The following is a 26,782-nucleotide window of genomic DNA, read 5'->3' on the forward strand; positions in this document are numbered from 1 at the left end:
TTACTAGTAGTAAAATTACACAATATATAAAATCAAAAGAAACATTATGAATTATTGCTTGCATAGATAAATATTAGGAATAAAAATAATGAAATAGAAATCTCTGCTGAACAAGTATACATAAACGATAATAGCAAATAGCAAATATGAGTTCAAAATCATAAATGCGCATTGTATAGCCTACCTTCTTCAAATAAATATGATATCCAAAGAAACAATAAATGCTTATTTGAAATATTAGAAAAAAATACAAGATATAAAAACAAAAGAATTATTAGGAAGTATTGCTCTCATATATAAGTATTAGGAAGCCAAATAATGGGAAAGCATCTGTTGAATAAGTATTCATAAGCAATAATATAAATATTCGATCAAGATCATAAATGCGCATTATCTTGTCTACTTGCTGTAAATGAATGATATATCTATAGAAAAATTCTTTTTTGAAATAAGTAAAATTACACAAGATCTAAGAACAAAAGAATTATTATGAAGTATTGCGCTCATAGATAAATATTAGGAAAAGTCTCGTCACTCAGGGTGCCAGTACTTAGTACTGTAAGTACATTTTATAGCAAAATTTCACGGGACAAAATTCTGATATACCGTAATAATAAAAGTGATATTTACTGTAAAATTACTGAATTACTGGAATTAAATAAATACTAGTATAAGAATTATGGCATTAAATTTAATGGTTAAAATGAATTTTTCGGTAAAATGGATCTCAGAGATGCTGCTCTCAGGGTGTCAGTACTTTTTATCGTAATTCGATCCGTAATAATATTGTGTAGTTCTTCAAAAAAAACATCTGCATAAAATGCTGGATGACTTCAAGTGGTCAAAAGTTATGAAATATCTATCAGATGAAGTATAATCATAAGATGTTCATAGATGTTCAACCATAGTTCATTACATCAATATGTAAGTTAAGGATTACAGATATATCTGGTCAAAATTGATGGTATTGAACTTTTCAGCAATCACCACTTAAAAGTATCAATAAAAATTAATTAATACTAAATGCTTGAACAAAGAACTGAAACGATTATAAAAATATATTTTTGGAACCATATATCCCAAAAATATAATGTTTTATAATTAATTATACGTCGTTATCTTTTAGATTATTATATTCCATAAATAATGCTTGATATATTTTATAATTGATATTACAAATGCATAAATTAATGTAATAAATAAAAACAGATATTTTTCATATATTCAAATTCTCAAAGAGTAATATTAAATATAATGTAAAATATATAAATAAGAAACATGAAACTGAAGAAGTTGAAGATGGTGGTTTTACAAAATGATTAAAGTAAAATTACCCGTACAGAAACAGTAAAATTACAAGAGGAATTTTTCAAACCAATAGACAACCAGAAAACTATGTGTGTATTGAATATTTCTTAAAATATCAGCTCAAATTTAAAAATATCAAGAAATTTAAAATAGTTTGAAAAATATTTTTATAGATATTGAAACAAGTCGTGCTCTTGAAATCTCATAACTATAAAATATTTTTATGAATATCAAAACATAATTCTTCAATATCATTTTCATAAGTCTCTTTAATATCATATCAAAACTATTTTTATAAATAATGAAAAATAAGTAATACTCTCATCATATTATATAACAAAGATAAGATAGGTTAGGTTCCAAATAGAATGGGAATTTATTTTAAATAATTTTCTGTTAATGATCATATTGGAAAAAAAGAGTGTATCAAATGAACAAACGTTTCATTTGTTTACCAGAATGAAGTAATTGAATTAAAATATGTCATAAAATATAAATTTATGTCATAGATTTTGAAAAGTTATCTAAAGAATTAAGAGGTGAGATAATATTAAATTCGTATATTAAATAGATTAGAAAATATATTTCTTAAGCAATATTTAAATTACTTAAAATCAAATATATAAAGGAAATCAATAGGATGATATAAACAAAAGTAGTCAACATAATATGGTTAAACAAATCTGAAAAGCTAATGGTTTCAAAATTATTTAATACAAAATTATTGAAGTGCCGACCGTGATTAGAGGTGATAAAAAAATTGCTTGGATAAATTTTGAAAAAACTGCTAAGATAAATTTTTTTTCAGTCACTCAGAAAAAATAAAGTCACATAAAATCTTTATAAATGCGCATAAAAATATTTAATAAAATTAATCTAACGAGTTAATTTTTATTAAAAGCAATGAAAAATTCGATAACATATATGCTTGCCATTTGAAAACCATTTTTAATGAAAAATAAATTTTAATGGAAGAAAATTACAAAAATCTGTAAAGCAAAATTGTTGCACAAAACTAATGAACAAAACTAAAGTATACACGTAAAAAATAACTTGCTAACAATAACAAAATTAGAGGAATGGATAGAAATATTTGAAATCATATCCCTAGCAACTAACTAATGATGAAATATTTGAAAATGGATTCATAAATCTTTGTTGTTTAACTAAATTACTATCTAAATTTGTTGTTAATCTAAATTGCGCACATAGTTTAGGCACATGAGTCTCCGAACATGACCATGTAACAAAATTAATAAAGAAATTATAGTCTAAAAAAAGATTTAATGCTATCCACATATGTGTAATTCTAAATAAAACACATTCAGGCCAAATGAGAACTTAGAAACATAAAACAATTTATCTAAATACATAAAAAAAGTTATGCAGTGAAATGAAAAAGAATTTTAAAACAATAAAAGAGTGAAATAAGATGTAATAACAAAACAAAATCGGGAAAACAGAAAGAAAGGCTTAAAAGAATAAAAGAATAAACTAAGCAAATGGTAATCTTAGAGTATAAACACTGTACATAAAAGTTACGTATAAGACTGTGTCCAACTATGCATAAAACTCTTACAGATAAGTAAGAAAGAAAAATTTATAATAATAATAATAGACACTAAAACAGTAAAAAAAGATAAGATCAAATAACAAGAAGAATGAACACAAAGATTTTTTAATTCTCATTTAGAAAATAAAATTTAAGGAAATTATTTTTCAATTAAGATATCAACAATTTAAGAAAATAAAATTCTTGCTCATGTTTCTGAACGGCATTATAAAGCAATATAGTTAAAACAATTGAATAGTATTAAAAAAACATTGATATATATTTTAGCATCTTTCAGAAAACAAATATTTTATTTTTAACTTTCTAAATTACCTTTCATATATTTTATGTAATGAGATGTTAATAAATGTATCACAACATCTTATTCTCACCTTATCTAAAATATATACTCAGAAAAAATTTATTATAATATTTTTTTAGTCAATTTATTTTTTTTTCGTTACGCTTTAAAAAATAGAGTAAAATGTTTTCCCTAAAAATTAAATACACAAACACTCTTTATAAAAAATATTAAGTTAAAAATTATGTAGAAGTCAAAAAACTAAGCAAATAGATAAAGTATATTAAGTATGACTATTTTGAATTAATTTAAAGCTCGAAACAGAAACTGCTGTGAGATATTTTAAAAGTCAACGTTCTAAAAAATGAAATAAATGAACAAAATTTAAGTTAAAAATAGAATAAATGGAAATTTAGAAAAATAAATCAAAAGTACGCAAATAGAGAACTTATATAATAGATAAATATTTATATAATAGTAAATAGAGAAACTTATATAATAGTAAATAGAGAACTTATATAAGAGTACATAAATAGAGAAATATTTTCATATGAAGAAAATAGGATAAGTTCAATAAAATAAAGAAGATTCTAAGTCATGTACACCGATTCATCTCCAGATAAAAATATATATTTTCATAATATATATTTTCATAAAAACATATATATTTTCTCAGATATTAACCAATGACGCAACTAAAAAAATAAGAAATCACGAAATAATTAATCTACGAATAATTTCATTAAAAATAATTCAAAGGTAGGAACTGTTGCAAAATTTTTTTAATAGTCAAAGAAGCTACTGATACTTCATTCCAAAACAAAAGATATAAGCTAATCCCAAGTTACAATTAAATATAATAATAATAAATTAGGGAAAAATATTAGAAACGAAGATAATATGATAAGGTCTATAAATCAAAAAAAAAGAGTTAGTCTGATACATGGATTCATTTTCAGGAGAAAATTAAGAAAGAAATGTTTTCACAAATATTTATCAGTAATAAAATTACAGAAGACGTAGGGAAGATATTTTCATTGAATATCAAGCTTAAATGAAAATTGTTGCAAGTCTTTTTAAAAGTGATAGAAACAAACTCCCAACATTTCCCAGGAAAATAAAAGAAGTGAACTTAATTCAAGTTGCGAATAAAAAAGGAAATAATAGAGAAATAATAAAAGAAATAATATCATCACTTAAAAAAGTAAATAAATTAGGGAAAAGAATTATAGGAAGAGAATAGAAGTTTCATAATCTTTAAAAGAGTCAGTATAGTACATCGATTGATTTCTAGATGAAAATAAGGAAAGAAATGTTTTCATAGATATTAACCAGTAACCAGTACAAAAAAAATATTAAGAGATAGCGTATGAATATTTTCATTGTTTATAAAGTGAAAACGGAAACTATTGCAAGACAATTTAAAAATGGTAAAAACTCCTGCCACATTATAGGAAAGTAAAATAAATGAACTAAATCCAAGCTACAAATAAAAAATAATAATCATAACTTTAAAAAATAAATAAATTTCTTAAAACTTTTAAACAGGAGGAAATTATGATAAGTTTCATAAACTAAGAAAGAGTCAGTCTTATGAATGATTAATTTCTAGGTAAAAATTTTTAAAAAAAATGTTTTTGCTGACATTTACCAGTAACAAAAGTACAAGAGAAATCAAGAAGATATTTTCGTTAAATATAAAGTCAAAAAGAAGTTGCAAGACAATTTAAAAGTGATATTAACGCCTGACACTTCCTAGGAAAATAAGAAAAATTAACTAAATCCAAGCTACAAATTAAAAAGAAATAATCGAGAAATATATCATCACTTTAAAAAAGAAATAAGTTAGGGGAAAGAATTGGTAAAAAAAAAAGAGTATCGTTGGCTCTCCGACCAAAAAAGAGTCAGTCTTATACATCAATTCATTTTTAAGAAAGAAATTTTTTAATTAAATTAAAAATTTATTTATTAGTTAAAAATTAAGAAAGAAATTTTTTCACAGATATTTACGAGCAACAAAATTGCAAGGGGAATCAAGAAGATATTTTAATTGAATATATTGCCAAAAAAAATTTCGCAAGGTATTTTAAAAGTGATAAAAATCTCTTGAGATTTCCTTGGGAAATAAAGAAAACGAATCTAAGTTACGAATAAAATCGAAATTATAGCGAAATAATTTATAACTTTAAAAAAATAGACAAATTAGGAAAAAGAATAGAAATGAAGATAATATTAGAAGAGCCATTCTTGCAGATCCATTCATTTCTAGGTGAAAATTTAAAGAAAAAACACATTTCAGAGATATTGACTCGCAACGGAATTTTACAAAACAAATCAGGAGATAGTCTATGAATGTTAATAACTGCTGCAAACTTTTTTAAGTCATAAAAAACTAAAGAAAATAATAAATTCTAGTAAATTTATTCGTCTCTTGGTGAAAGTTAAGAAAAAAATATTTTCAGAAGCATGTAATACAACTAAACAAACTAAATTAAGGAAAATAGACTAAAAGTCTATGAATTTTTTCATTGAATCTGTAGGTAAAAACAGAAAATATTGTGAAACATTTTAAAAGCCATGAAAACACTTAACACTTTCTAGAAAAATAAAAGAAATGAACGAAATCTAAGTAACAAAGAAAATAAAAATAAAAAATTTGGGAAATAAATCAAAACTTTAAAAGTAGAGAAAATGTTTAGAAATGATGATAATATGATAAGTTCTATAATCTAAAGAAGAAACAAAGTGTTATTAATTTATTAATTTTCAAGTTTAAGTGAAAATTAAAAAAGAATTGTTTTCACAAACATGAAACAAAACTAAACAAAATGGACCAAGGGATTATCAATAAATGTGTTCATTTAAATTAAAATTTAAAATGGGAATCGGTGCAAGTCATTTCGAAAGTCACAGAAACACTTAAACTATTGTAAGAAACTAAAAGATATGAATTAAATCAGAACTACAAATAAAATTAAAGAGGTAAAATATAAAGAAATAAATTATAAATTGAAAAATCGAGAAAGAAAAGATAAGTATTAGAAAAATTATAAGTTCGAAAAACTAAAAAGATACCAAATTATTGCAAATCGATCCATTTCTCGGAAGAAATATTTTCAAGAGACATTTACCTGTAACACAACAAAATAGATAAAGAGATTATCTTTAAAGATTTTCAATGAATCTACACTTGAAAATGAACACTGTCACACGCTATTTTAAAATTCATAAAAACACTAAATATATTCCAGAAAAACAATAGAAATAAACTATATTTTTGTTACAAATAAATTAAAATCAATTATTAAATAGAGAAATAAATCATAACTTTATACATTAGCGAAACTTGAGATAAGTATTCGAAAGAGAATAAGTTCTATAAACTTAAAAAGAGCCAAAGTACTGTAAAAACATTCATTTCTCGGTGACAAGAGAGAAAATTATTTTAAGGGCATATGCTTGTAATACAATTAAATAAAATAGATAGAGAGATAATCTATAAATATTTTCATTGAATTTACGAATGAAATTAATTAATAAATAGAGAAATAAATCATAACTTTATACATTAGAGAAACTTGAGATAACAACTCGAAAGAGAATAAGTTCTATAAACTTAAAAAGAACCAAAGTATTGTAAAAACATTCATTTCTCGGTGACAAGTGAGAAAATTATTTTAAAGGCATTTGCTTGTAATACAATTAAATAAAATAGATAGAAAGATAATCTATAAATATTTTCATTGAATTTACAAATGAAAATAAAAAATATTGCACATCATTTTAAAAGTCATAAAAATAAGAAAAATATTCTAGAAAAATATGAGAAATGAACTACATCTAAGTTACAAATTAATTAAATATAATGTTCTACAAAAAATAGGAAATAAAACATAACTTTATACATTAGAGAAACTAGCGATAAATATTCGAAAGAGAATAAGTTCTATAAACAAAAAAAGAGTCAAAGTATTGCATAAAGATTCATTATTCAATGAAATTTGAGAATAAAATGTTCTCAGGAGGCATTTACTTGGAAAACAACTAAATAAAATAGATCAAGAGATTATCTATAAATATTGTCATAGATTCTACAATTGAAACTGAAGAAAGAGCATTGCTCATCTTTTTAAAAGTCATAAAAATAAGAAAAATATTCTAGAAAAATAAGAGAAATGAACTACATCTAAGTTACAAATTAATTAAATATAATGTTCTACAAAAAATAGGAAATAAATCATAACTTTATACATTAGAGAAACTAGCGATAAATAAAGTTCTTTATACTAAACAAGAGTCAAAGTAATGTAAAAATATTCTTTTCTCGGCGAGAACTGAGAAAGAAATGTTTTCAGAGACCTGTAATACAACTAAATAAAATAGATCAAGAGATAATCTATAGATATTGTCACATAATCTACAATTGAAAGTGAAGAGCTTTGCACGTCATTTTAAAAGTCATTAAAATAAGAAAAATATTCTAGAAAAATAAGAGAGATGAACTACATCTAAGTTACAAATTAATTTCAAATAATCAAGAAATAGAGAAATAAAACATAACTTTAAAAAATAGAAAAACTAGCGATAAGTATTCGAAAGAGAATAAGTTCTATAAACTAAAAAAAGAGTCAAAGTATTCTAAAAATATTCATTTCTCGTTCAAAATTGACAATGTTTTCAGAAGCATTTACCTGTAACGCAACAAAATAGATCAAGAGATAATCTTCGAATATTTTCATTGAATCTACAGCAGAAAAGGAAGACTGTTGCGGGCCATTTAAAAAAAAATCATAAAGACTTTAAATATATTCTATAAAAATAATAGAAAAATCTAAATTATAAATAAATTAAAAATAATCAATAAAAAGAAAAATAAATCATAGCGTTAAAATGCTGAGAAACTAGGGAGAAGTTTTAGAAGAGAAGAAAATACGATAAGATTTTTGAACTAAAGAGAATCGAAAGTGAATTTGCTTATCGATTCATGCGTGAAAATTTTTTTCACACATGTTTCTTTCTAAATCATGCATTCAGCGACAACTTATCACGTGTTAGCTATCAGTTAATGTAATTTACATTTCATGTAAATCACGATTCCAATGTACGAAAATCATAACGGATGATATCTGTTTACTTCCATCAGTCATGAGCTATTTACCAAAATTATCATATTGAAGTCGGAAAAACAACAGCTATCTAAGCAAAGGGTCATTTCTTCATTTGGGTAAACACATAGCACATTTTCTGTTGTTGTTGCATCATGCAAAAAAAAACACCTATTTCATCATCAAAGTCGGGTTTTTTTTTTTTTTTTTGAATTCCTAACTACTCGATTCACTCACAAATAAATCTTTTTGAGGTTAGATACATGAATATGGTAAACATTTAAATATTGATCCATCTATCGCTACCCACGATTTCAGAATTAATTAATTTCGCGATAAATACATTATTAGATCCATGAAAAATATTACATGCATTACTGAATAAATTATTATCACTATGTGCATTATTAAATTAATTAGTAACGTTTCGTGTTTTATTAAATTAATTAGTTAAATGTAGCATACTTTATTGAATATTGAATTTGATAAGATGACTCTAAAAAAACTGTTCAATGTGGATCCATTATACGGAGCAAGCTTATTATAGTTTGTCTAAGGTAAGAACTCCCCTAGCCATTCGTCTGGACCCGTGGCGGTGACTATGGTAACGAGATATAACTATTTCAAGTAGGGGTCCGGGCTCGCGGCTTAGGACAAGTTTTGACTCAGGTCGGGGAGAGAAAGGTAATCTTTATCTTCCGTCTATTATGTTAGCCCTAGAGTGAAAAGAAGCCACCCTCCCAGAAATGCGCTATTCTTGCTTCCATATCAGCAGACGGCCTCAGACTTTGTGGCGGGGGGAGTTCTTACCGAAGACAAACTATACTACCTTAAATATGTTTTTAATTCCATCTTGTTTCTTTATTTAAATTGAACCATAAAGTAGAATGTAACAATCTATATTATATAAAACGCTAATACGTATGTATCAATAAAACCGATGATATTTCTTTTCTCGCGTTGGCAACAGTTTTCATTTTTAATTGATAGGCTTCGGCGCGCAAGATCACGTAGTGATCATCATATGGCTGATCTATATTATATAAAACGCTTATACGTTTTAATTGGGTATACTATAGCCTACGTCACAGATCGTGTTATTCCTACTAAATTTAACTAGTAAACAGCATTTTCTGCGAACCTGATTTCTAGCAACAAGTAAAAGCATCAAACGAAGTGTCTTGTTTATAAGTCGCTACTCGCCAGGTTGGAATTGTATTAGTCTAGTTCCTTTGGAAATAATTTATATTGTTGTTTTACCGAAGTTTATGAATTTAGTAAACGTATTTAAAACTCAGTTTATTAATTAAACTAAAAGGTAAATGTTATTCCTAGTAAACGGAAGTAGTTGTGCTTTTTTCATATTATACCCAATTGATAGGCTTCGGCGGGCAAGAGCACGTAGTGAGCATATCATATGTCTAATCGGGTGAATTCTCACCGAATTATCAAAAAATTTCTCACAAAATTATCTTCATCGAAGCCGATGCTTTACATCCGGATTTCAGTACTATTTCATATTGTTTTACAACACATGGTTTTAGCCCTCTGGTGGGAAAGACTTTAAAACGAAACTTACAAAAGTTACTTTTCTCAACAACTGAAATTTAGAATAGTGTGATTAAGAAAAATATGTGAACTGTTTGCAATTTCAAATTAATATTGAAATGAACAGTTTTAGAATTTTCTACAGTTAAAGTTTTCGGAACTTCAGTGTTCAAAAAAGTATACAAAAGCTAGACGTTAAGAACGTATCCAATGCGCGAGCAAAGCGAGCATCGGATTGCGAAGCAATCCGAAATGAACTGCGAAAGCAGTTCCGGGGGTTGGCGAGCGCCAGCGAGCAGGGGGTGAAGCCTCCTAGTAATTAAGAATTGCGCTAACGTGGTTCAACTTTATACCATCTTAGAGTAGTAGAAAATTTGGTTGAGTTTATGAAACTACATGATCATAAATATTTCTTACATCGTAGGTTAAACTTACAATTGCATACAATTTCAAATAATAGATTATTGAACAAATATATCTACATTCATATGAAAATTGTACGATTGTGCGCTCGCTGAAAAATATTTTACAAAATGGTAGCGAAACAACCATTAAAATTGGAAACAATTTTTAAAAATTAAATTTCTTAAACTTTTAAGAGCAAAAAAAAAAAAATAATAGATCATATAGATCATATAATAGATCATATCATAAATATCATATATTATCTACACATATCTACACATTTTTTAATAATAGATCATATCTACACATTTTTTAAGTATTGATTTGTCGTGGTAGGTTGTAATATTTTTTTTTAAACTTTAAGATTTAATGCGTCAAAGCGTTAAAATGTTGTTACCACTAAGAAAACAAATTCTGATAACGGTGATGTCTCTTCTATCCCATTAAAAAATGTCTGGCATTATATAATTGAAAAAAAAAGAAATAAAACTTAAAAGATTTTTGGGTAATTCATAGCATATCTTGCGTAAAATGTCCCTTATATATACATATTAGTCAAGTTTTACGCATTTTTTTTTCCTTTTATATTTAAAATTTATTCTGCTTATAACTTCTTTTTGTTTTTACATATAAATAAATTAAACATATATTCAAGTGTAAGATAATCAATAAATGATATATTTAAGCTCTTGTATAATATAAAAATATGTTTCTGAATGTAATTGTTATAAAGTTTTTATATTATTACCACTGGAGAAAATTATCCTCGGGAAGATTAAAAGTTGGCAATTATACTAATCTAACCTTATAGTAATCGGTAGTGAGGGGTTATTTTGCAATTTAACGACAAATTATTGTATTATTAAGTTAACATCGTTCTATCTGATTCGGTAATATATTCTCCATTTTTTTTAATGTCTCAATCCCATTGTCTTTATAAATCTATTTTTTGGCTATCTAATTTAGTGAAAATATAGTGTGTTTAAACTCTGTATAATGTGTTTAAACTCTGTATAATAAAGAAAATCGTTTTTACCTACAATTGCATGCCTACCAACTTTGATTCTGTCCTAAGATGATTTTCCCAAAAGGTAGTAAGGTGACTAGCAAATAACAATTACGTGAAGATTTTTATATTATGATAGAGCTTAAATGCACCGTTGAATATTATTATGCATAAATATATATTCTTAATTCTTATAAATTGAGTTATAATTGATAAATTTGCGTCTACACGCTTGCAGACGCAAATGCAATTGCAAGACACAGATTTTTGCCCCATTCCTTCAGGAAACCCCTCATTACTGACTTTGATTGTTCCAGAATCTTAACATCAACAATTACAAGACTAAGAACAAACCACTTCAAAGGGATGAAAATTCTTCCCGACAAAATAAGAACTTACATTCCCTGCAAGAACTGCACCGATATCCAACTTACCCCGGATCACATTCTCGAGTGCCCAGCCCTTACCCCACATGTTTTACAACTGGGTATGGTGCCACTGGCTTCAGAACTTCGTGAGATCCTGTACAGTAATGATGTATTGGAGTTTGCTGATGCAGTTTTGAAGGCACACGAGGCCATTTAACTGTCCATGGACACGATAAAAAAAAGTAATAAATTGAGTCAAAATTACTGTTTAAATTAAATTTATAAAGCGAATAAATAAATAAGAGATCATAAATGGCATTGGCAGCAATGCAATTGGATTTCAATTATCTTCTTTGTACCACTTGGAAAGTTCCGGTTGGTTGACAGGATTTCTGTGTTATTAACCGAAGGTAATTCATAAAACAATATTATTTCATACCTGCCCACTCTTTTGAATTTTCCGGAAGAATTTATATTTAATGTGATACCAAAATTTATTCATTCACACTATATTTTTATTTGTATAAATGCTACTTAAAATGATTTTGACTATCAATACATTTAAATAATGTAAAAATACATATGATAAGCCTGTTATCTTCTGAAAAAGCGTTCAAGTGTTGACTCAATTTCAATGAAACGGTAGTTTACGATCTCCAAAGAAATAACAGTTCTCTACCACCGGGAAAAAACTTTTTTGACAACCATCAAAAGTTGGAAAGTATGTTATTTAACACGTTCACGCCGGGAAAAGTGAAAATAATGGTACGGGAAAAGAGAAAATACTGGTAGAAGAACTATTTCAATATTAGAAAATATTCGGGAGGAGTTAATCTATTCTCAACAATTCACTGTAAGGAAATTTATCACGGCGAAGAAGCAATTCAAAATAAAAATTGCATACGTTAAAAACAATTGATAGTTATGGATTTTTATTATTCCCGGAAAAAAACTAAAAAATGAAATTTATTGTTACCAGTTTTTACTCCGGTGCGCTGCCAAGATGAGAAAATCTAGCGTGACCCACCGGTGGGTCACCCCGGCGTGAACGTGTTAAATGCAGTGATTCTCACCCTTCTGATTCCAAAGGACCTCTGCAATCTTTTCCAAATCAATTGCTGACTATTTACATTAAAAAGTACGGGATAATGCAGAGATGATAATTTTTTCAGGAATGAGGATAAATATTTTCTAGTCGTAGAGTCTTATTGTATGATTCTTGGTTTAGTAAGCTCAATTTATTATGTTTTTACTCATCACTACTTCGAAATAATTCCATTTTTTACCCAAAACGCCACTATTTTAGCAGAAAGTGAGAGAAACTCTATTCAGTTTTGTTTATTTATTATCTTTTTAATTATTCACAGCTACCACTATGACTTGCATTTCAAATTATTCATTCATGAAGCTTGTAATTGTATTAATTGTTATTAATTGACTATTAATTGTTAACTAAAAAAATATGCTGGAAGAAGTAGCTAATTTTAATCTTTTATAATAAAACTTTGTATATCTTGTCAAACGGCAGCCCTTCAGTTACACTGACGCCAACTTGCATCGCTTTGTAAAAAATATATTTTCTAGTGGTAATGCATACCTGCCAACTTTCACTCTTTCCGAATATGGATTTTCAGAGTGGTTGTAATAACAATGAACGAAAAACAATCTGACTCAAAAATATATTTAAATTTTGATCCTGTTGAAATTCGCTTGTACAAGGGTTATTATGCTTTCATATATTTATTGTAATTATTTATGTGTAGTGGTGGTCAAACTCATTTATAATTATCATTATAATTCAAAAAGTTAATTGGAATAACATGAGTATTGCTACCACTTTAAATATGAAAATAAGATCTTCCGGAAAATCCGGAAGAGTTGGCAGGTATGTAATGAAATGAAAGTTATTTTCAGTTTAGTATTTTACATTTTAAGTAATTTTTCAACCACTACATATCAAAAAACCAAAGTATCATTTGAAATGCAATTTTATTGCCGTTCTTTCGTTTTGAAACTTACAGAGAGTGAGCATAATTATCCTTATTCTACAAATTAATATAACCTTAGCAGAAACTGGAGTTTTGCACAAAACGGAGCAGTTGACATTCCTGTAGTTAAGACGTGTTGAGCCTTTTAAAAATTTGGCGAAATTAACCGAAAATCTGTACATTTCAGTTTATAGGTCTCCACCGCTTCTTAATGTATTTTGTCGAATCCGGAGCAGTTGGCATTTCTGGAAAATGTATAGATATAACTTTTCTACTTACCCAACTACTTATATTGCGTAGGCCTAATTTATATAGGGATGATAGTACAGTCCCTAGAAAATTTTTGTTGTTCTTGTTGTTGTTAATTTACGTCGCACTGGAGCTGCACAATAGGCTATTGGCGACGATCTGGGAAACATCCCTGAGGATGATCCGAAGACATGCCATCACAATTTTGATCCTCTGTGGAGGGGATGGCACCCCCGCTTTGGTAGCCCGACGACCTGCACGCGAAGTCGAGCACTTTACGATAGCACAGTTTAACGAGGACCAATACCGCACACCCTCGGTCCCTACGAAGACTGAGCCAAGTGGTCACCCACCCGCACACTGACCGTAGCCAGTGATGCTTGACTTCGGTGATCTGCTGGGAACCGAGTCTTAACGATCAGTTCACTGCGGGACCCCTAGAAAATTTAAAAAGTGAGCTTTTCATTCTAATAAATTAGTAATAGATTTATTTTTACTTGCTTTCACTTTAAAAGTTATTAACTCTATGTTCTTCGTAGTGGTTGCAATTCAGGCACCTGGACCACGAAGCGGCCCTTATTGAATCAATCATGTACTTTTTTTTAAAAAAAAAAAAGAGGTAACACATTGTAGTCGCCTAACCTCTTGATAGCTGGATTTAAAAGCTCGAGCATCTTACACAGAGAAATAATATAAGTTTAAAATTATATAAAATTGCATTTTGCTCAAAAAAGTTTTAGTTGTCTGTAATTAACTCTTAATTTCTGGTCTGGTCTGGTTTTATGTAAAAAGTACCTACCTACCCACGTATTTGGTCACGGGTTAATATTATTTATTAAAAAAAAATTTAAAAATTTTCAAATATGTTAGTAGTGTAAAATAATCAGTTATACATTAAGCCTTCATTTATATTCATTTTGTTAGAAAGTCCTTTGATGTTTAAGTAGTGTTGTATAGTTATTATAAGTTAACTGTTTATTTAGAATAATTTTGTATCTTTATCGAAATAATTTTGAATTTTTATAGATGCATACAAACCAAAGTACTTCCACTCAAGTAAAACCCTGACCATTTTTCAATAATAACTAATAATGATAAAATAGTGCGCTTACTAAATATTAACATATAAAAATTTTCATTTCAGCGAGGTTTATTTTGCTGTCTAATAAAAAGGAACATCAGACGGAAAAGGCTTAACAAAGTTGATTAATAATGATTTGGATAGCAATAATTTTTATAAACATAAAGTGTCGGCGAAGTTGAAATCCTGTTTGAAATTACAGTATAAATTCAATTGTTATTTCACTACCAATGCATAGAATCTTAATCAGGAAGATTAAAAAATAGCAACTTTTCTTAGTTTTAGTAAATGAAGGAAATATTTAGAAAAATCACTTTATAATACTTAATTTCTCAATTGAATGATAAGTCGCAGAGTAGCTCTGACTAAGTTAAGTTATTTGAAATTAAGAGAAATATAAACATGGGTTGAACAAAATAATGGGAACAGCCTCTTTTCAACCACGATTGTTTTAGAAAGTTTTGAACGGCAAAACTGTTAGCATACTTTGAAAAAATCATGGTCAACGTTTTTAAAAATGGTGCCATTTTTAGTTATGCAAAGCTTATATCAATCAGAGGAAGGAAGCACATGAAGTTAAATTATTTTTCTCATACCAAAGTAAATCTAACAATAATTTAACATTAATATCGCACGCTTTAAAATAATTTGCAAAATAGCTGGTAAAGAGTCACCAACAGTGACATTTTAAATGATCGCCGTCATAAAAAAATATCAACTACTTTCAAATTTAAATATATACTACTTTTTTCATAGGGCCAATGTTCGTTTCACAAGAAAGAAATTAATTTGAGAAACTAAAGTTTAAATTAAAAGTTAATATCTATTTCTTCTAAATATAAATATATCCTACATTATTAATAGGGACAATGTTTGTTTTACTGAAAAGAAATTAATTTGGAAAAGAAAAATCAATAAAATAATTCAAGTTAAAAGATGTATATATATATATATATATATATATATATATATATATATATATATATATATATATATTGAACATTTAAAATAAAAATTAATGCTCATTTTTTTTAACTTTAAATAATTGTATACTACTTTTTTCATTCGGGCATTGTTCGCTAACTAGGAAGAAATTAATTAGAAAAACAAAAGTTTAAATATTTACATTACCAAAGTTTTATTTGAAATAAAAATTAGTTTAGAGTTTTAATCGAACTCCTTTGCAATAAATTTGAAATCTATTCTAACGCCAATTTCACATTACGTGACCTAAGTTTTCTTTAAAATAAAAAATAAAAAACAATTCAAAAGTTTGAAAATTATATTTTGATTTAGTTTTGTGTTTGACTTCATTATTATTGCCAATTTGACATAACATAACCGCAATCTTGTAATGAACTGTAGCGTCAATTATTAAATATAAAATAATAAAAAAAAGTGATCATATAAATATTAAAAACAAAAGACAAATGTTGATAATTAAGGAAAAAAAATAATTTTAATAAAATAATAAGTCATAAAACACTTTTAAATATAAAAAAATAAGTCAGGATGAAATTTTTAATAAAAAAAGCTGTTAAATATTGTAAAAGTTCATATATATCAAAATCAGCACCTATAATGAACATCATCGCACAAATCGGAACATGCAACTTGAACTTCCATTTGCAAAAAATATTTACACTTAATAGAAGGGGGGAAACACAATTATATTAAATGGCAAAAATGTAAAACTCTCGATATTTAATTATTAATAACGAAATATCTAAATTGAACACATTAGTTTTTGAATAAAAACAAGATGCAGCGGAAATATTCATATTTTTCAGATTTCATTACGTATTCTTAGAAAACAGGTGGAATAACCAAAGAGAACGTTCACGCGTCATAGCGAAAGTGGTTCTCATAAACATTTCATCAGGTGTATTGATGAACCTGTTGGTTGTCACGACTGATCATGGTATAAAAAGAACAAGTAAAGCATTGCTGGTATTCAAACTCGAAAAATCAAAGCAATAATAATGGCTTGGTTGTCTCGAAGTATTTTAACTGTTCTCGTACTTCTTGGTACGCAAAGTATCTTAGCTTTAGGACAGGGAAGCAATCCTTGGTCTAGCAAGCAAAATGCGGAAGGATTCATGCGGTCATTTATGGGAACTCTAAATCAAAACAGTGCATTTTCAGGTGATCAAATGGATGATATATCTTCAATAGGAGATACCCTCTTGACAGCGATTGATAATATGGGTGGTAAGGCAACAAAATCAAAATTACAGGCACTCAATATGGCCTTTGCTTCAGCAGTAGCAGAAATTGCTGTCGACGAAGAAGGTGGACAGAGTGTTGCCATAAAAACGGATGCCATAACAAATGCGTTACAGTCTGCATTCTATCAAACAACTGGGGCAGGCAATGACCAATTTGTAAATGAAATTCGAAGTTTAATTCAAATGTTTGCACAATCGCAAGTTAACAACATATCAACAGGATCTAGTTCAGGAGTAAGTTACGGAACATCATCAACACGCACAATTCAGACTTCATCTTCATCAGCCTCCTCAGCAGCAGAATCAGGAAGGCAAGAAATAAGTGGCTTAGGAGGTTGGCGAGGTCAAAGTACCCAAAACTCTGTGCCAAGTGGGCAAAGAGGAATAGGACAAAGTGGAGGTCAAGGAGGACAAGGTGGAACTGGCTTAGGAGGATGGGGCGGACAAGGTGGTCAAGGATCTGGATCAGCGGCAATTGCAGCAGCAGCAGCTGGATCTGGTGGACAAGGTGGAATTGGTCAAGGTAGTAGTCAAGGAGGACAAGGTGGACGGGGAGGTCAAGGATCTGGATCAGCAGCCGCTGGATCTGGTGGACAAGGTGGAATGGGACAAGGTAGTGGTCAAGGAGGACAAGGCGGATGGGGAGGACAAGGTGGTCAAGGATCTGGATCAGCAGCCGCTGCAGCAGCAGCTGGATCTGGTGGACAAGGAGGAATAGGTCAAGGTAGAGGACAAAGAGGACAAGGTGGTCAAGGATCTGGATCAGCAACCGCTGCAGCAGCTGGATCTGGTGGACAAGGTGGAATGGGACAAGGTAATGGTCAAGGAGGACAAGGCGGAATGGGACAAGGCAGTGGTCAAGGAGGACAAGGTGGATGGGGAAGACAAGGTGGTCAGGGACCTGGATCAGCCGCCGCTGCAGCAGCAGCAGCTGGATCTGGTGGACAAGGTGGAATGGGACAAGGTATTGGTCAAGGAGGATTGGGACAAGGCAGTGGTCAAGGAGGACAAGGTGGTCAAGGGTCTGGATCAGCAGCCGCTGCAGCAGCAGGATCTGGTGGACAAGGTGGAATTGGACAAGGTATTGGTCAAGGAGGACAAGGAGGAATGGGACAAGGCAGTGATCAAGGAGGACAAGGAGGATGGGGAGGACAAGGTGGTCAGGGATCTGGATCAGCAGCCGCTGCAGCAGCAGATGGATCAGGAGAACAAGGTGGAATGGGACAAGGAATTGGTCAAGGAGGACAAGGCGGAATGGGACAAGGCAGTGGTCAAGGAGGACAGGGTGGATGGGGAGGACAAGGTGGTCAGGGATCTGGATCAGCAGCCGCTGCAGCAGCAGCCGGATCTGGTGGACAAGGAGGAATGGGACAAGGAAGTGGTCAAGGAGGACAAGGCGGAATGGGACAAGGCAGTGGTCAAGGGGGACGAGGTGGATGGGGAGGACAAGGTGGTCAGGGATCTGGATCAGCCGCCGTTGCAGCAGCTGGATCTGGTGGGCAAGGTGGAATGGGACAAGGTATTGGTCAAGGAGGACAAGGCGGAATAGGACAAGGCAGTGGTCAAGGAGGACAAGTCAGTGGTCAAGGAGGACAAGGTGGATGGGGAGGACAAGGAAGTCAGGGATCTGGATCAGCCGCAGCTGCAGCGGCAGCAGCTGGATCAGGTGGACAAGGAGGAATGGGACAAGGTATTGGTCAAGGAGGATTGAGAAAAGGCAGTGGTCAACGAGGACAAGGTGGATGGGGAGGACAAGGTGGTCAAGGATCTGGATCAGCCGCCGCCGCTGCTGCAGCAGCTGGATCTGGTGGACAAGGTGGAATGGGACAAGGTATTGGTCAAGGAGGATTGGGACAAGGCAGTGGTCAAGGAGGACAAGGTGGATGGGGAGGACAAGGTGGTCAAGGATCTGGATCAGCCGCCGCTGCTGCAGCAGCTGGATCTGGTGGACAAGGTGGAATTGGTCAAGGAGGACAAGGTGGATGGGGAGGACAAGGTGGTCAAGGAGCTGGATCAGCATCCGCAGCAGCGGCAGAAACGGCTGGATCTGGTGGACAAGGTGGAATGGGACAAGGTATTGGTCAAGGAGGATTGGGACAAGGCAGTGGGCAAGGACAACAAGGTGGATGGGGAGGACAAGGTGGTCAAGGATCTGGATCAGCCGCCGCTGCAGCAGCAGCAGCTGGATCTGGTGGACAAGGAGGAATGGGACAAGGAAGTGGTCAAGGAGGACAAGGCGGAATGGGACAAGGTAGTGGTCAAGGGGGACAAGGTGGATGGGGAGGACAAGGTGGACAGGGATCTGGATCGGACGCCGCTGCAGCAGCAGCAGCTGGATCTGGTGGACAAGGTGGAATAAGACAAGGTATTAGTCAAGGAGGACAAGGCGGAATGGGACAAGGCAGTGGTCAAGGAGGACAAGGTGGATGGGGAGGAGAAGGTGGTCAAGGATCTGGATCAGCTGCCGCTGCCGCAGCAGCTGGATCTGGTGGACAAGGTGGAATTGGTCAAGGTATTGGTCAAGGAGGACAAGGTGGAATGGGACAAGGCAGTGGTCAAGGAGGACAGGGTGGATGGGGAGGACAAGGTGGTCAGCGATCTGGATCAGCAGCCGCTGCAACAGCAGCTGGATCTGGTGGACAAGGTGGAATTGGTCAAGGAGGACAAGGTGGATGGGGAGGACAAGGTGGTCAAGGATCTGTAACAGCAGCCGCTGCAGCAGCAGGATCTGGTGGACAAGGTGGAATGGGACAAGGTATTGGTCAAGGAGGACAAGGCGGAATGGGACAAGGCAGTGGTCAAGGAGGACAAGGTGGTCAGGGATCTGGATCAGCCGCCGCTGCAGCAGCAGCAGCTGGATCTGGTGGACAAGGTGGAATGGGAAAAGGTATTGGTCAAGGAGGACAAGGCGGAATGGGACAAGGCAGTGGTCAAGGAGGACAAGGTGGATAGGGAGGACAAGGTGGTCAAGGATCTGGATCAGCAGCCGCTGCAGCAGCAGCAGCTGGATCAGGTGGACAAGGTGGAATGGGACAAGGTATTGGTCAAGGAGGATTGGGACAAGGCAGTGGTCAAGGAGGACAAGGTGGATGGGGAGGACAAGGTGGTCAGGGATCTGGATCAGCAGCCGCTGCAGCAGCATCTGGATCTGGTGGACAAGGTGGAATTGGTCAAGGAGGACAAGGTGGATGGGGAGGGCAAGGTGATCAAGGATCTGGATCAGCAGCCGCTGCAGCAGCAGCAACGGGATCTGGTGGACAAGGTGGAATGGGACAAGGTATTGGTCAAGGAGGACAAGGCGGAATGGGACAAGGCAGTGGTCAAGGAGGACAAGGTGGATGGGGAGGACAAGGTGGTCAAGGAATTGGATCAGCAGCCGCTGCAGCAACAGCTGGATCTGGTGGACAAGGTGGAATGGGACAAGGTATTGGTCAAGGAGGACTAGGCGGAATGGGACAAGGCAGTGGTCAAGGAGGACAAGGTGGATGGGGAGGACAAGGTGGTCAAGGAGCTGGATCAGCAGCCGCAGCAGCGGCAGCAGCAGCTGGATCTGGTGGACAAGGTGGAATGGGACAAGGTATTGGTCAAGAGGGATTGGGACAAGGCAGTGGTCAAGGACAACAAGGTGGATGGGGAGGACAAGGTGGTCAAGGATCTGGATCAGCCGCCGCTGCAGCAGCAGCAGCAGCTGGATCTGGTGGACCAGGTGGAATGGGACAAGGTATTGGTCAAGGAGGACTAGGCGGAATGGGACAAGGCAGTGGTCAAGGAGGACAAGGTGGATGGGGAGGACAAGGTGGATGGGGAGGACAAGGTGGTCAGGGATCTGGATCAGCCGCCGCGGCAGCAGCAGCAGCTGGATCTGGTGGACAAGGTGGAATGGGACAAGGTATTAGTCAAGGAGGACAAGGCGGAATGGGACAAGGCAGTGGTCAAGGAGGACAAGGTGGATGGGGAGGAGAAGGTGGTCAAGGATCTGGATCAGCAGCCGCTGCCGCAGCAGCTGGATCTGGTGGACAAGGTGGAATTGGTCAAGGAGGACAAGGTGGATGGGGAGGACAAGGTGGTCAAGGATCTGGATCAGCAGCCGCTGCAGCAGCAGCAGCTGGATCTGGTGGACAAGGTGGAATGGGTCAAGGTATTGGTCAAGGAGGACAAGGAGGAATGGGACAAGGCAGTGGTCAAGGAGGACAAGGTGGATGGGGAGGACAAGGTGGTCAGGGATCTGGATCAGCAGCCGCTGCAGCAGCCGGATCTGGTGGACAAGGAAGAATAGGACAAGGAAGAGGTCAAGGAGGACAAGGCGGAATGGGACAAGGCAGTGGTCAAGGGGGACAAGGTGGTCAGGGATCTGGATCAGCAGCCGCTGCAGCAGCAGCAGCTGGATCAGGTGGAATGGGACAAGGTATTGGTCAAGGAGGATTGGGACAAGGCAGTGGTCAAGGAGGACAAGGTGGATGGGGAGGACAAGGTGGTCAAGGATCTGGATCAGCAGCCGCTGCAGCAGCAGCAGCTGGATCAGGTGGACAAGGTGGAATGGGACAAGGTATTGGTCAAGGAGGATTGGGACAAGGCAGTGGTCAAGGAGGTCAAGGATCTGGATCAGCCACCGCTGCTGCAGCAGCTGGATCTGGTGGACAAGGTGGAATTGGTCAAGGAGGACAAGGTGGATGGGGAGGACAAGGAGGTCAAAGATCTGGATCAGCAGTTGCTGCAGCAGCAGCAGCTGGATCTGGTGGACAAGGTAGAATAGGACAAGGTATTGGTCAAGGAGGATTGGGACAAGGTATTGGTCAAGGAGGATTGGGACAAGGCAGTGGTCAAGGACAAGGTGGATGGGGAGGACAAGGTGGTCAAGGATCAGCCGCAGCTGCAGCAGCAGCAGCTGGATCTGGTGGACAAGGTGGAATGGGACAAGGTATTGGTCAGGGAGGACAAGGCGGAATGGGACAACGCAGTGGTCAAGGAGGACAAGGTGGATGGGGAGGACAAGGTGGTCAAGGATCTGGATCAGCAGCCGCTGCAGCAGCAGCAGCTGGATCTGGTGGACAAGGTGGAATGGGACAAGGTATTGGTCAGGGAGGACAGGGCGGAATGGGACAAGGCAGTGGTCAAGGAGGACAAGGTGGATGGGGAGGACAAGGTGGTCAAGGATCTGGATCAGCAACCGCTGCAGCAGCAGCAGCTGGATCAGGTGGACAAGGTGTAATGGGACAAGGTATTGGTCAAGGACGATTAGGACAAGGCAGTGGTCAAGGAGGACAAGGTGGATGGGGAGGACAAGGTGGTCAAGGATCTGGATCAGCTGCCGCTGCTGCAGCAGCTGGATCTGGTGGACAAGGTGGAATTGGTCAAGGAGGACAAGGTGGTCAAGGATCTGGATCAGCCGCCGCTGCAGCAGCTGGATCTGGTGGACAAGGTGGAATGGGACAAGGTATTGGTCAAGGAGGACAAGGCGGAATGGGACAAGGCAGTGGTCAAGGAGGACAGGGTGGATGGGGAGGACAAGGTGGTCAGGGATCTGGATCAGCAGCCGCTGCAGCAGCAGCCGGGTCTGGTGGACAAGGAGGAATGGGACAAGGAAGTGGTCAAGGAGGACAAGGTGGAATGGGACAAGGCAGTGGTCAAGGAGGACAAGGTGGATGGGGAGGACAAGGTGGTCAAGGATCTGGATCAGCAGCCGCTGCAGCAGCAGCAGCTGGATCAGGTGGACAAGGTGGAATGGGACAAGGTATTGGTCAAGGAGGATTGGGACAAGGCAGTGGTCAAGGAGGACAAGGTGGTCAAGGATCTGGATCAGCTGCCGCTGCTGCAGCAGCTGGATCTGGTGGACAAGGTGGAATTGGTCAAGGAGGACAAGGTGGATGGGGAGGACAAGGTGGTCAAGGATCTGGATCAGCAGTCGCTGCAGCAGCAGCTGGATCTGGTGGACAAGGTGGAATGGGACAAGGCAGTGGTCAAGGAGGACAGGGTGGATGGGGAGGACAGGGTGGATGGGGAGGACAAGGTGGTCAGGGATCTGGATCAGCAGCCGCTGCAGCAGCAGCCGGATCTAGTGGACAAGGAGGAATGGGACAAGGAAGTGGTCAAGGAGGACAAGGTGGAATGGGACAAGGCAGTGGTCAAGGAGGACAAGGTGGATGGGGAGGACAAGGTGGTCAAGGATCTGGATCAGCGGCCGCTGCAGCAGCTGCAGCTGGATCAGGTGGACAAGGTGGAATGGGACAAGGTATTGGTCAAGGAGGATTGGGACAAGGCAGTGGTCAAGGAGGACAAGGTGGATGGGGAGGACAAGGTGGTCAGGGATCTGGATCAGCAGCCGCTGCAGCAGCAGCCGGATCTGGTGGACAAGGAGGAATGGGACAAGGAAGTGGTCAAGGAGGACAAGGTGGAATGGGACAAGGCAGTGGTCAAGGAGGACAGGGTGGATGGGGAGGACAAGGTGGTCTGGGATCTGGATCAGCAGCCGCTGCAGCAGCAGCTGAATCTGGTGGACAAGGTGGAATTGGTCAAGGAGGACAAGGTGGATGGGGAGGACAAGGTGGTCAAGGATCTGTATCAGCAGCCGCTGCAGCAGCAGGATCTGGTGGACAAGGTGGAATGGGACAAGGTAATGGTCAAGGAGGACAAGGCGGAATGGGACAAGGCAGTGGTCAAGGAGGACAAGGTGGATGGGGAGGACAAGGTGGTCAGGGATCTGGATCAGCCGCCGCTGCAGCAGCAGCAGCTGGATCTGGTGGACAAGATGGAATGGGACAAGGTATTGGTCAAGGAGGACAAGGCGGAATGGGACAAGGCAGTGGTCAAGGAGGACAAGGTGGATGGGGAGGACAAGGTGGTCAAGAATCTGGATCAGCAGCCGCTGCAGCAGCAGCAGCTGGATCAGGTGGACAAGGTGGAATGGGACAAGGTACTGGTCAAGGAGGATTGGGACAAGGCAGTGGTCAAGGAGGACAAGGTGGTCAGGGATCTGGATCAGCAGCCGCTGCAGCAGCATCTGGATCTGGTGGACAAGGTGGAATTGGTCAAGGAGGACAAGGTGGATGGGGAGGACAAGGTGGTCAAGGATCTGGATCAGCAGCCGCTGCAGCAGCAGCAACGGGATCTGGTGGACAAGGTGGAATGGGACAAGGTATTGGTCAAGCAGGACAAGGCGGAATGGGACAAGGCGGTGGTCAAGGAGGACAAGGTGGATGGGGAGGACAAGGTGGTCAAGGATCTGGATCAGCAGCCGCTGCAGCAGCAGCAGCTGGATCAGTTGGACAAGGTGGAATGGGACAAGGTATTGGTCAAGGAGGATTGGGACAAGGCAGTGGTCAAGGAGGACAAGGTGGTCAAGGATCTGGATCAGCCGCCACTGCTGCAGCAGCTGGATCTGGTGGACAAGGTGGAATAGGTCAAGGAGGACAAGGTGGTCCAGGATCTGGATCAGCAATCGCTGCAGCAGCAGCTGGATCTGGTGGACAAGGTGCAATGGGACAAGGTATTGGTCAAGGAGGACAAGGCGGAATGGGACAAGGCAGTGGTCAAGGAGGACAGGGTGGATGGGGAGGACAAGGTGGTCAGGGATCTGGATCAGCAGCCGCTGCAGCAGCAGCAGCTGGATCTGGTGGACAAGGTGGAATTGGTCAAGGAGGACAAGGTGGATGGGGAGGACAAGGTGGTCAAGGATCTGTATCAGCAGCCGCTGCAGCAGCAGGATCTGGTGGACAAGGTGGAATGGGACAAGGTATTGGTCAAGGAGGACAAGGCGGAATGGGACAAGGCAGTGGTGAAGGAGGACAAGGTGGATGGGGAGGACAAGGTGGTCAAGGATCTGGATCAGCAGCCGCTGCAGCTGGATCAGGTGGACAAGGTGGAATGGGACAAGGTATTGGTCAAGGAGGACAAGGCGGAATGGGACAAGGCAGTGGTCAAGGAGGACAAGGTAGATGGGGAGGACAAGGTGGTCAAGGATCTGGATTAGCAGCCGCTGCAGCAGCTGCAGCTGGATCAGGTGGACAAGGTGGAATGGGACAAGGTATTGGTCAAGGAGGATTGGGACAAGGCAGTGGTCAAGGAGGACAAGGTGGATGGGGAGGACAAGGTGGTCAGGGATCTGGATCAGCAGCCGCTGCAGCAGCATCTGGATCTGGTGGACAAGGTGGAATTGGTCAAGGAGGACAAGGTGGATGGGGAGGACAAGGTGGTCAAGGATCTGGATTAGCAGCCGCTGCAGCAGCAGCCAGATCTGGTGGACAAGGTGGAATGGGACAAGGTAGTGGTCAAGGAAGCCAAGGTGGATGGGGCGGACAAGGTTCTGGATCAGCAGCCGCTGCAGCAGGATCTGGTGGACAAGGTGGAATGGGAAGTCAAGGAAGAGCAGTTAGTTCATCAATGGCTACGATTGCCGCATCACGTCTAAGTTCACCATCCTCAAACTCAAGAATTTCATCCACTGCTTCGTCACTGACTTCGAATGGAGTTGCCAATACAGCTACATTAGGAAGCATTATTAGTAACTCAGTTTCTCAAATTAGTGCAGATAATTACGGTGCTTCTGAATGTGACGTTTTAGTACAGGCTCTTCTTGAGCTTATTACAGCTCTTGTTCATATACTATCATCATCTAACATTGGACAAGTTAATTACAGTGATGCGAGTAGATTCTCGCAAATTATCAGTCAAGCATTGCAACAAGCAATGGGTTAGTTTTGTTTTCACAAAAATTCCTGTAATGCATTTATTTTCAATAAACTAAATAGAAATCTGAATGATTATATTTTTCCTGCTTTTGTTTTTTTATTTCGATTATTAAATTCATTAAAATTAGTATATTATTTAATTTTTAACAGTTTTTTCCCTTTTAATTATTTTGTTGAGCTTGAATATTTTCCTGTACTTAGTAGGGGTTACATTCTCAATGTAATGCCCTGAAACAAACAGACTTTGCATTTCAAAGAGATGAATTTAATTGAAGAAAGGGTAAGTAAACTCTTTTTTCACTTCATTAATTTACCACTTTTAAAATATTGCTAAAATATGAAAATTTCTGGATCAATTACTGTAGCAGAAATTTTGTTACCACTCAAGTACTTAAATTTATGAAAACATTGAAATCTGCAATCTGTAGGTTGTTAGTTTTGTTATAAAATAATAATTTGTGTTTAGAGCAAAGCATATATTGTTCTAAAAGGTGTTTTATTTCCTCCTTTTCTTTTAAAACATAAATAGTAAATTTTTTAAAAGAAAAAACTATTTTAGTAAACGATTCTATAAATATTAGCTTTCAGAATAATTCTATATATTTCTTTATTATTCTACTAGCCGCCTGAGGCGGCCAGCAGTCCGCCACGCTAAAGATTTTCACAAATAAAGTTTTTTAAAACATAGCAGGAAATCTGAAGATTAGTGGACAATTAAAGTGTTCCTGTCCTGCAATTTTGTCTTAAATTCCTATTTTATATATTATATAGCTACAATGCCTAAGAAAAAAAAACTAAAATGCTAAATACATGAAAAGAACACGAAAACGAATTAATTTTTTATGGTATCAATTTCTATTTCTATATAATTTTTTATTGTATCAATTTCTATATCTATATCGCTACAAAAATTATCGTCTTCGCTTAAGAAAAAAAAAATAGAGCGTGTAAAGAAGAAG

At 36.4% G+C, this 26,782-nt stretch overlaps 1 protein-coding gene across 1 annotated transcript; it reads left to right on the forward strand.

Annotated features, from left to right (window-relative positions):
* Positions 1 to 16,837: 16,837 nt before the first annotated feature.
* LOC107443970 (uncharacterized) lies at positions 16,838 to 25,892 on the forward strand. The gene is given in 1 exon segment (XM_087164066.1): positions 16,838 to 25,892. A coding segment is annotated over 1 exon segment (8,937 nt). The 5' UTR covers positions 16,838 to 16,893; the 3' UTR covers positions 25,831 to 25,892.
* Positions 25,893 to 26,782: the final 890 nt, after the last annotated feature.

This window comes from Parasteatoda tepidariorum, chromosome 5 (genome assembly GCF_982258835.1).
Source record: "Parasteatoda tepidariorum strain Cologne lab strain chromosome 5, Ptep-v5.0, whole genome shotgun sequence".
In the NCBI taxonomy this organism is placed as follows: Eukaryota; Metazoa; Arthropoda; class Arachnida; order Araneae; family Theridiidae; genus Parasteatoda; species Parasteatoda tepidariorum.